We start from the raw sequence: 12,305 nt of genomic DNA on the forward strand, positions 1-12,305 counted from the left end.
AATAGTTTCTTCTGTACAAGTCCTATCTTCCCTGGAAGAGAGCCCAAGGATACAAAAATCTTATGCCCTCCCTCCTACATCAACTCCTTAGCCACATAGTAAACTGTATAATCTTCCTAGTTCTGGCCTAAGTAGCATGTGGCACTGGTAGCAATTGTGAGATCACAAACCTGGACGTCCTGCTCTTTAACTTAGTACCTAACTTCCTGAACTCCCCATGCAGAATCTCATCACTCGCCCTATCCATGTCATCGGTACTGAAATGGACCACAACTTCTGGCTGTTCACCCTCCCACTTAAGAATGCTGAAAACTTGATCCAAGATATCCCAGAAGCTGGCATTTAGGAGGCAACATACCATCCGGGAATCTCGTTCTCGCCCACAGAACCTCCTGTCCGTCCCCAAACTAATGAATACCCTATTACCACAGCGTGCCTCTTCTCTCCCCTTCCCTTCTATGTCACAGAGCCAGGCTCGATGCTTACACTGGAGAGAAAGAACTCCTATGGAATGACATTTGTAACAGTGAAGTACAACAATCAACAAGCCTCATTTCAGCTTGTAGGTGGTAAAAACAGAAGGACCAGCAACGTGGGGATTGAGTGGCTGAGACAACTACCACTCAACTGGCGATCATCCCATACTTGTATAACACATCCTCTGCACACAGTCAACTGAAAGCAAATTAAGAAGAGTTCTGGATGATGCCACGATTGTCTCCATTCAGTAACATCATGAACCATTGCCAACAGAGGACAAACAGGTGTTGGTGGCAACCTGTTGGTGCTCTTGCTTGGAAAGCATATTGAACCAAAGAAGGGCCATGCTGCTCAAAGGAATCATGAAAGCGATGAAAGCTCTGGTCCAACTACAACAGTTTTTGTCGGCAACGTATCTGAGAAAGCTTCTGAGGTGTTAATCAGGTGGTTACTTGCAAAATGTGGCTTGGTTTTGAGCTGGAAGAGAGGTCAAGGAGCTTCAGGAAAGTTGCAAGCATTTGGCTTTTGTGAGTATAAAGAACCAGAACCTACTCTGTGCGCAGTAAGATTATTGCATGAACTTCAAGTGGAAGACAAAAAGCTGCTTGTAAAAGTAGATGCAAAGACCAAAGCCCAGCTGGATGAATGGAAGGCCAAGGAGAAAGAAGACAATGGAGATATGAAAACAGGACTGGTCAGATGATGTGGAAACTAAGAGGAGATAACAGATCATAAAGGGAGCAGTAGAAGGATTAAGAGAATACTCCAGTGAACTAAATGCACCCTCACAAGACCAAGATGCACAAACTAGAAAGAAGAAAAAGGAAAAGAAAGACAAGGATGGCATTTGTGCTATGGAAATGGAAGAGGAAATAGGAGACCTAATCACTTGAGAAATTAGGAAATTCAGAGAAACTGACAAGAAAGTAGAAAGGGAAAAAGAAGGATGAGAACTTGAAAGGAGGGAAGAGGTACAAAGAAAGAACATAATTGAGAAAAGGAAAAGGTTTGAAAGAGAGAAGGAACGTGAGAAAGAAAAGGGGATAAAGAGAAAGAAAGAAAGAAGCGGGACTGGGAGAGGAGCAAAGATCGAAGTAGATCCAGGCAGAAGAGACAAGAAAAGGAAAAGAAAGATGTCTAGAGTTATCAGAGTCAACTCCTACAACCGCCACGGGGGAGGTCCCCGAACCTGAGATTGTTTTCACAGCTACAAGTCTCAGCTGCCAGGCAGAGTGACTTCCCTTGCCAGGAAAGACATTATCCTACAAGAGTAACAAATCCTCCACAGTGATTAAATCTTTAGGTCTGAATGGGACAATTTAAAATTTACTCCGCTGTGGATGTCTGTGTAGTAACTGTATTATATAGTATCCTGTCTATATAGTTGAGATGCATTCTCTATTGAGTTGGAGTTTATAGCTAAGCAGGGAGGAGTGTAGTCTACTTAATATTTGAGTAATATGTAAATATATGATTTAACATTCTTGTTTGTTTCAATAATTCATTATGGGTTATATGTAATATACATCAATGACATACGTCTGCATGCCAGCTAGCATCACTTTATGGACATACAATCAATCTATATATATAAGCTATCTTGCATATTTATATTTACTGAGTTTCTTTTTTATTATTTTGGTTTTTTATTTTATTGTGGGTTTTTTTTGTGTCGTTTTGGATCTGGAGTAACAATTATTTTGTTCTCCTTTACACATGTGTACAGGATATTACAAAAAACGATCTTGACTCCTGAATTCTCCAGCAGCTCAGAAGGGTACATGAAAACATCACAACACAGGGAGCCTTACTCAACGACTCAGGAACAGCTTTTTCCCCTTCATCATCTTTTGAAATCAAACCCACATCCACCACTTCTACTGGCAGCTTATTCCACACTCTCACCACCCTCTGAGTGAAAAAGATAGCCCCCAGGATTGCCTCAAACATTTTACCTTTCACCTTTAAGCTTTACCCCTACCAATTTATTTGGTCTAGCACAACATTGTGGGCTGAAGGACCTGTTTCTGTGCTCCACAATTCTATCTCTATGTTCTATTTCTAGTCCTACCAACCTCAGTGGAAAAAGCCTGCTTACAATTACTCTATCTATATCCCTCATAATTTTGTATAGCTCTGTCAAATCTCCCATCATTCTCCTATGCATTAGGAGATTTTGGCAATCTTCATTCCATTATTATCTTAAAGCAGGGGCTCCCAAATTTATTTATGCCATGGACCCCTATCAGTAACCAGGGGGTTCATGGACACCAGGTTGGGAACCCCTGGATATTACATTCTTGTACATTCAAAGAGCTTTTGTTCACAAAAATTTCTTATTTCCAAATTTGCTTTGCTTGAAGGCCTGGTACTTATTTATTTAGCGATACAGTGTGAAGGAGGCCCTTCCTGCCCTTCGAGCTGCGCCACCCAGCAATCCCTGACAACCATGATTTAACCCTAACCCAATCCCTGGAAAATTTACTTTGGACTGTAGGAGGAAACCGGAGTATCCTGAGGAAACTTATGCATTCCGTATAGAGGACGAAAGAATTGAACTCCAAACTCTGATGTCCTGAGCTGTAATAACATCGTGGTCACGGCGTCACTGCCGCAGCACTCTCCTAGGGTTATTAGTTGTAAAAATATAATCATTGCACATTGTGCACTTCACCATTAGCACAGCAAATGACTCACCATGGCCAAGCTTCTCCCTACACATTTCAGAAAGGCAAAGTTGTCACTGACGGTTTCAGTTCCAAGGAGGCTTCCAAGCTGTGGTCTCAGTGCTTTCAAACTCAGCTCAGGCAACACCCTGTCAAATGAAACATAACAAGTGTGTTGCCATCATCACTTCTAAACCATCATCTCGCCCTGATGTAAGGTGGTGGCTACAGCCCAGTCCATCACACGAAAAGCCCTCCCCAAAACTGAGCATATAAATATGTTGCAGGAAAGGGATATCCATCATCAGGGACCCCACCAACCAGGCCATGCTCTCTTCTCAATGCTGTCATCAGGAAGAAGGAACAGGGGCCTTAGATCCCAGACCACCAGGTTCAGGAACAGTAATAACCCCTCAAACATCAGGCTCCTGAACCAACTTCACTCACCTCAGCTCTGAACTGATCACTGAGCACAAGCTATGGGCCCACTTTCAAGGACTCTACAGCTCATGTTCTCAGTATTATTTATTTACTTACTGGTTTATTATTATTTTTCATTTCTTTTTGTATTTGCACAGTTTGCCTTCTTTTGCACGTTTGTGAGTCAGTCTTTGTAGTTTTTCAATGATTCTATTGTAGTTCTTCGTTAGAGTCATAGTCATAGAGTCAAAGTACAGCATAGAAACAGGCCTTTCTGCCCATCTAATCCATGCTGAAACAATTTAAACTGCCTACTTCCACTCACATACACCTGGACCACAGCCCTCCATGTACCTATCCAAATTTCTCTTAAAGGTTGAAATCGAGCTCGCATGCACCACTTGTGCTGGCAGCTCGTTCCACACTCTCACTCACCACCCTCTGAGTGAAGAAGTTTCCCCTCACGTTCTCCCTAAATTTCCACCTTTCACTGTTAACCCATGTCCTCTGAACTCCCTGCCACCACCCAGGTCTCATCACCTATGAAGCACCAGAAGCGTTATACTGTTCACTCTTTAACCTGCATCATAAATGCACCTTATGCTAAATGTCAATTTTCTGGAATATTTTCTACTAATTATTCATTTATTTGTAGTAATATTACTTTATGTGGCATGTGTGTGAGATGTATGTACTGTGTTTTGCACCTAGGTCCAGAGGAACATTGTTTCTGCTGGTGGTATAAATCTGCACGGTTGAATGACGATTATCTTGAACTTAGTAATTGTTGCTGAACCTGGTGGTGTAGGACCCAAGGCTCCTGTACCTCCTTCCCAATGGTCGTAGCAAGACGAGAGCAGGGCCTGGATCATGGAGGTCCTCGATAATGGACAGTGCTTTCCAGCAATAGCGCTCCATATAGAATCAAGTTCATTATCGCTGTATCATGAAATCATGAAATATGTTGTTTATGTAGCAGCAGTACGGTGCAGACAGAGAAAATTATAATAAATTACTAAGTAAAAAGTACCACAAAAAAGCAAATACTGAGGTAGTGTTCAAGGACCATTCAGAAATCTGATGGTAGAGGGGGAAAAGCTGTTTCTAAAACAGTGCGTGTGGGGCATCAGGCTCCTGTCCCTCCTCCCTGATGAAAGTAACAGGAAGAGAGCATGTCTTGGATAGTGAGGGTCCTTAATGATGGATTCTGCCTCAGTATTGATGGATTCTGCCTGAGGTGCTGCCTTTTGAAGGTATTCTCAATGGTGGAGTGGGTTCAAAGACTCAGAGTACATTTATTATCAAAGCTTGTTTGTGGTATACAATTTGGGGCTCCACAGGGGACTGTCTTGTCTCCCTTTCTCTTCACCATTTACACCTCGGACTTCAACTACTGCACAGAGTCTTGTCATCTTCAGAAGTTTTCTGATGGCTCTGCCATAGTTGGATGTATCAGCAAGGGAGATGAGGCTGAGTACAGGGCTATGGTAGGAAACTTTGTCGCATGGTGTGAGCAGAATTATCTGCAGCTTAATGTGAAAAAGACTAAGGAGCTGGTGGTAGACCTGAGGAGAGCTAAGGTACCGGTGACCCCTGTTTCCATCCAGGGGGTCAGAGTGGACATGGTGGAGGATTACAAATACCTGGGGATAAGAATTGACAATAAACTGGACTGGTCAAAGAACACTGAGGCTGTCTACAAGAAGGGTCAGAGCCGTCTCTATTTCCTGAGGAGACTGCGGTCCTTTAACATCTGCCGGACGATGCTGAGGATGTTCTACGAGTCTGTGGTGGCCAGTGCTATCATGTTTGCTGTTGTGTGCTGGGGCAGCAGGCTGAGGGTAGCAGACACCAACAGAATCAACAAACTCATTCGTAAGGCCAGTGATGTTGTGGGGATGGAACTGGACTCTCTCACGGTGGTGTCTGAAAAGAGGATGCTGTCCAAGTTGCATGCCATCTTGGACAATGTCTCCCATCCACTACATAATGTACTGGGTGGGCACAGGAGTACATTCAGCCAGAGACTCATTCCACCGAGACGCAACACAGAGCATCATAGGAGGTCATTCCTGCCTGAGGCAATCAGACTTTACAACTCCTCCTTTGGAGGGTCAGACACCCTGAGCCGATAGGCTGGTCCTGGACTTATTTCATAATTTACTGGCATAATTTACATATTGCTATTTAACTATTTATGGTTTTATTACTATTTATTATTTATGGTGCAACTATAACGAAAACCAATTTCCTCCAGGATCAATAAAGTATGACTATGACTATGACTAATGCTGAGATTCTTCTTCCTGCAGCAACCAAAAAACAAAGAAATACCATGGAAAAATGTCAAAGAAAACGGCACACACCGAATGCGCAAAAGAAAACAAATCGCACAAACAGCAAAAATGAGTGAAAAACACAATATAAAACAAAAAATCCATTGAAACAGTCTCGGAATGTTAATACAGTTCAGTTCAGTTCAATTTAGCACTGTGTCATTCGCTAACTACAGGCCAAAGAGCCAGTCTGCCCCGATGAAAATCACACAAAATCGCAACAAAAAAACAACCAGAATCCAGATGCACATCAGAACATGAACACCATGACCCAGCAACTGTGACAATTAAACTTCCTTCCAGGAGCAGCGAATGAGAGCGAGAGACCAATCAGATGCAGGCGCCTTCCTCCGACAGCAGCAAGTGATAGGGAGAGAGACACTGGTCTCCGTAACACAGACAGATGGCCTGAGCTTCCACTCACCCTCCTCACTGATTTCAACCTTGCTTGGCAAGAAATGGAACCGATCGTGCACTGTATCTCCAGGTTTCTTGGCCTCCAGGCTGTACATTTCGCTTGAAGCCTCCCCAAACCCCCTCAGAGACAGTGAAGTGCCAGATCACTCAATTGCCCCCAAAAAAAACACCATCAAAATGTAAATCAGAAGTTCTAACAGTAGTAAAATCATATTTGAAATAAGAAGTAAAAGTAGTTTCAGCAACTGTCTGAAGGACATTGCCTCTGGTTGCATTGTTTGCTGGTGCCATCTTCTGCTGGTGGCCATGATGGAGATGGCCAAGTCGACAAGCCTCTGCAGCCTTTTCCGATCCTGTGCATCAGGGCCTCCAGACCAGATGGTGAGCAACCGGTCGGAATGGGCTGTAGAAATTTGCAAGAGTCTTCAGTGACATACAAAATCTCTTCAAACTCCATTCGCATACCTTCTTCACAATTGCATGACAGACTTCTGATAAAAATGGCACCTGCGTACAACTCTCCTTTGGTCGACATCTTCTGGATAAAAAAAATAAAACCATTTATTTCACTTCTGTTACTTCTTTTAAGTTTGCTTTTCATCTTGAATGTGTTTCTGGAACTGCTAGAGCCTGTAATTTCTGGTTTGGAGATCGATTGAGCTATCCAGCGCTTTGCTGTCTCTGAAAAGATACCAGGAAGAAGCGACCCCAAACCTCGAGGCAAAGAAACTGCAAGACAGGGCTGGTGGGATCACTCTGCACTCAAAGCAGAAGCATGTCAGGCCTATCACTGTGCCCGAAGTCTCTCTCTTTCGGTAATATTGGTGAACGTTACCGAGGCTTCTGTGTATGGATTCTGGACGACAACTTTTTTTTCCAGTCTTATGGTTTTCATATTCTGTGTTTTTGTCATTCTTTCTCATTGTTTTTTGTGGGGGGAGGGGATTTGGGTGCTGACATTCTTGTTGCATTTTGTACGGTGGGTGGGTGGGTGTTGATGATCGTCTCAGTGGGTTTGCTATTTGTCTCTGGGCTGATTCCCATGGTTTTCCTTTGTTCCGTGGCTATCCTGAGAAGGAGAATCTCAGAGTTGTATACTGCATACATACTTTCATAATAAATGAACCTTTTGAACCTTTGAACAGACCCTCTGAAATGTTGACACCCAGCAAATTGGCTCATTTGCTCAAATCAAAAAAATTCTGACTGCAGGTATAGAATTATATTTGAGTGCTTTAGGGTCCCACAGTTCCGTGCCAGCTCTGGAGCGTTCTGACTAGTTGGGTCATCTCCTGGTTTGGAAATGACAACGTACAGGATTATAAGAGAGGCTGCAGAGTGTTGTAGACTGAGCTAGCACCAATATCGGGCACATTAGAATCAGAATCAGTCACTATCACTGACATGACATGCAATATATGGTTCTGCATCAATGGTACATAGTAATTAAAAACGGAACTACAATACAATATTTATATTAAATAGTGCAAAAAGTGGGAGGTGAGACATAGGTACATCTCTACCAAAGGAGGTGCAAGGCAATCCTTCCCTCTGCTAGTCTGCAGGTCACCCTTGCGCAAGGTGTAGCACCTGTTTAGCCCTCCTACCCCCCACCCCCTATCAGGGTCACGTGAAGCCATGGGAGCAGGTGGTGGATGGTCGTATGAGCAGCTGGTGGCTATTGTCACAAGTCCTGGTTACGTGACCACTGACGCCAGGCAGACAATCTCTGTAGAGTATTGATAATGGCTGGGGTCACCCATCTTGTAACGACACTGCCCGGAAGAAGGCAATGGCAAACCACTTCTGTAGAAAAATTTGCCAAGAACGATCATGGTCACCATGATCGCCCAAGTCATATGACACGGCACATCATGGTGATGATGATGATAGTGCAAAAACAGAGCAAAGTATATACTGAGGTAGTGCTTATGGATTCACTGTGCGTTCAGAAATCTGAAATGTTGGATGTATGTCTTCAGGCTCCAGTACCTCCTCCCGATGGTAGCAATGAGAAGAGGGCATGTCCTGGGTGATGGTGGTCTTCAATGATGGATGCTGCCTTTCGAAGTTGTCCTTGATGCTGGTGAAGCTAGTGCCCATGATGGAGCTGGTGCCTATGATCATCAAGGCATGATGCCTTAAGAAGGCAACATCCATCAGGAAGGACCCTCACCATTTGGTACGTGGCCTTCAGGGAGGAGGTACAGGAGCCCAAACACCCACACTCAACGATTCAAGAACAGCTTTTTCCCCTCTGCCATCATATCTCTGAATGGTCAATGAACCCATGAGCAAATACTTCAAGCAACACACATAAAAGTTGCTGGTGAACGCAGCAGGCCAGGCAGCATCTCTAGGAAGAGGTGCAGTCGACGTTTCAGGCTGAGACCCTTCGTCAGGACTAACTGAAGGAAGAGTGAGTAAGGGATTTGAAAGTTGGAGGGGGAGGGGGAGATCCAAAATGATAGAAGACAGGAGGGGGAGGGATGGAGCCAAGAGCTGGACAGGTGATAGGCAAAAGGGATACGAGAGGATCATGAGACAGGAGGTCCAGGAAGAAAGACAAGGGGGGGAAGGACCCAGAGGATTGGCAAGGGGTATATTCAGAGGGACAGAGGGAGAAAAAGAAGAGTGAGAGAAAGAATGTGTGTATAAAAATAAGTAACAGATGGGGTACGAGGGGGAGGTGGGGCATTAGCGAAAGTTAGAGAAGTCGATGTTTATGCCATCAGGTTGGAGGCTACCCAGACGGATTATAAGGTGTTGTTCCTCCAACCTGAGTGTGGCTTCATCTTTACAGTACAGGAGGCCGTGGATAGACATGTCAGAATGGGAATGGGATGTGGAATTAAAATGTGTGGCCACTGGGAGATCCTGCTTTCTCTGGCGGACAGAGCGTAGATGTTCAGCAAAGCGGTCTCCCAGTCTGCGTCGGGTCTCGCCAATATATAAAAGGCCACATCGGGAGCACCGGACGCAGTATATCACCCCAGCTGACTCACAGGTGAAGTGTCGCCTCACCTGGAAGGACTGTTTGGGGCCCTGAATGGTGGTAAGGGAGGAAGTGTAAGGGCATGTGTAGCACTTGTTCCGCTTACACGGATAAGTGCCAGGAGGGAGATCAGTGGGGAGGGATGGGGGGGACGAATGGACAAGGGAGTCGCGTAGGGAGCGATCCCTGCGGAAAGCAGAGAGAGGTTGTTCCTGTTGTTGTTAGCAAGTACTTCATTATTCCTTTCTTGACCAATTTATTCACTTTTGTAATTCTGTAGCTTTGAACTGTACTGCTGCAGCAAAACAACAAACTTCACATAATCTAAATCAGCACATGCCCTCTTCGCATTACTACTGTTGGGGAGGAGGTACAGGAGCCTGAAGACACACACTCAGTGATTCAGGAACAGCTGCTTCCCTTCTGCCATCTGACTTCTGAACGAACAATGAAACCACAAACATACCTCATTCCTCTGGTTAAGATTATTACTGCTAATGCTGTAGGGCATTTCATTTTGTAGCTTTCTGTGGAAGCAGTGTGCACTGCTGATAGAGTTTGGGTTTCAGTTAAAGATAAGGGGCCGTGAAGTTCAACCTAGGAGTGCTGGGTCAGCCAATCAAAATGGTGGAATGGGAGAAGGTTCTAGAAAAAGCTGGATGGAGAGGATTCGTGACGGACACGAGTGTGGTTCGTGGTCTTTTGGCGAGCGATGCAGAGAGGAGAGGGTCGGGAGAGACAGCCGTAGGATTTGATCTGTTAGGAAGGCATGATTCGAAGGAGTCCAAGATGGGACGTTCTACCAGTGATCGGTGATGAGGGATTGGCGCCCTGAATAAGGGACACACCCAGCTTTCGGAAGATATGAGCTCCAACATGTGCATATTTAGTCTGGTTTTATTATAATGGGCCCTTTGATTTTTTTTTCCTTTTCCTTTTCCTCTTAATTGCTGTTTGTTAAAGTTGAAATCAGTAAATACACTTTCTTTATAATTGTATGCAATGTATGATCTGTTATTTCTTCATGGCAGATAATTACATGTGGGCAGTATTTACACAGCATTCACTCAAATCAGGGTTTCGTTAGTTGAAACATCCTAAACTTTCGGGTATGGTGGGACCCAAATCATACCAACATACACTAGACATACACTGCTTGAGAAAGGTGGTTTTCTCACCACGAAGTCCACTGGCTGTTAGCACAGCCAGCTAACGAGCTAACGTTCATACAGGCCCAGTGAGGGGGTTTCCCTCGATTTGGCATTTTCTCCCTTCCTTCTCAGTCCTGAGGAAGGATCTCGGCCCAAAACATCAACCCCATCATTCTGAGTGTATTACTTTGACTTCCAGCATCTGCAGATTTTCTCTTTTTTATGAGTCAACATTCTGATGGATGTATTGATACAGAAATATTGATAATTCCTAAGTCAGAGGAACTACACCATGAAGAATGTTGTTGAAGAATGTTGTTGAATGCTTTTCTAAGGACCATAAGACACAGGAAGAGAATAAGGTATTGGTATATTATTGTCACATGTACTGAGATACAGTGAAAAGCTTGTCTTACAGATCAGATCATTACACGATCTATTGAGATAGAATGATGTAAAACAATAACAAAGCAGAATAAAGTGTAAAGGTACAGAAAGACTGCAGTACAGATTAATGATAAAATGCAAGATGACGATGAGGTTGTTTGTGAGGACAAGAGGTCCATTCAAGTCTCTGATCACAGCAGGATAGGAGCTGCCCATGAGCCTGGTGGCACCATAAGACCATGAGATATAGGTGAAGAATTATGCCATTTGGTTCATCAAGTCTGCTCCACCATTTCATCATGGCTGATCCAATTTTCCTTTCAGCTCCAATCTCCTGCCTTCCCCTTGTATCCCTTCATACCCTGACCAATCAAGAATCTATCAACCTCTGCCTTAAATATACATAAAGACTTGGCCTCTGCAGCTGCCTGTGGTAAAGTATTCCACAGATTCACCTCTCTGTGACTAAGGAATTCTTCCTTATCTCCATTCTAAAAGGGCACCCTTCTATTCTGAGGATATGTCCCCTGGCCTTAGACTCTCGCACCATAGGACCAATAGTGTTCCACAGGGATCCATTCTGGAACCCTTCCTCTTTGTGAGTTTTATGAATGACCTGAATGAAGTAGATGTGTGGGTTAGTGGGTTTGCTGATGACACAAAGGTTGGGGGTGTTGTGGACGGCCTGGAGGGTTGTCAGAGGTTACAGCGGGACATCAATAGGATGCAGAACTGGGCTAAGAAGTGGCAGATGGACTTCAACCCAGGTAAGTGTGAAGTGGTTCATTTTGGTAGGTCCAATTTGAAGAGAAAATATAACATAAATGGTAAGACTCTTGGCAGTGTGGAGAATCTGAGAGATCTTGGGGTCCGTGCCAATAGGACATTCAAAGCTGCTACTCAGGTTGACAGTGTTGGCATTTATCAACCGTGGAGTTGAGTTCAAGAGCCGAGAGATAATGTTACAGCTATATAGGACCCTGGTCAGACCCCACTTGGAGTACTGTGCTCAGTTCTGGTCACCTCACTACAGGAAGTATGTGGATACTACAGGGAGAGCGCAGAGGAGATTTACAAGGATGTTGCCTGGATTGGGGAGCATGCCTTATGAGAATAGGTTGAGTGAACTGGGCCTTTTCTCCTTGGAGCCACGGAGGATGAGAGGTGACCTGATAGAGGTGTATAAGATGATGAGAGGCATTGATTGTGTGGATAGTCAGAGGCTTTTTCCCAGGGCTGAAATGGCTAACGTGTGGGGGCATAGTTTTAAGGTGCTTGGAAATAGGTACCGAGTGGATGTCAGGGGCAAGGTTTTCACACAGAGAGTGGTGGGTGCATGGAACACACTGCAGATGACAGTGGTGGAAGCGGATACAATAGGATCTTTTAAGATCTCCTTAGATAGGTACAAGAAGCTTAGAAAAATAGAGGGCTATGCACTAGGGAAATTCTA

The 12,305-nt window shown here is 44.3% G+C and overlaps 1 protein-coding gene across 6 annotated transcripts in view; it reads right to left on the reverse strand.

Moving 5' to 3' along the window:
* spata1 (spermatogenesis associated 1) overlaps positions 1–12,305 on the reverse strand; it is a 100,853-nt gene that overhangs the window by 42,024 nt on the left and 46,524 nt on the right. For all 6 annotated transcript variants that reach the window (XR_011888100.1, XR_011888099.1, XM_072274581.1 and 3 more), the window contains exon 3: positions 3,178–3,295. Coding sequence is in view for 4 of the 6 variants with exons in the window: in XM_072274581.1 (XP_072130682.1) it covers positions 3,178–3,295 (118 nt within the window). In the remaining 2 variants the exon portion in view is untranslated. The remainder of the gene's footprint in view (positions 1–3,177; positions 3,296–12,305) is intronic.

The sequence above is a fragment of the Mobula birostris genome, chromosome 12 (genome assembly GCF_030028105.1).
Source record: "Mobula birostris isolate sMobBir1 chromosome 12, sMobBir1.hap1, whole genome shotgun sequence".
NCBI lineage: Eukaryota > Metazoa > Chordata > Chondrichthyes > Myliobatiformes > Myliobatidae > Mobula > Mobula birostris.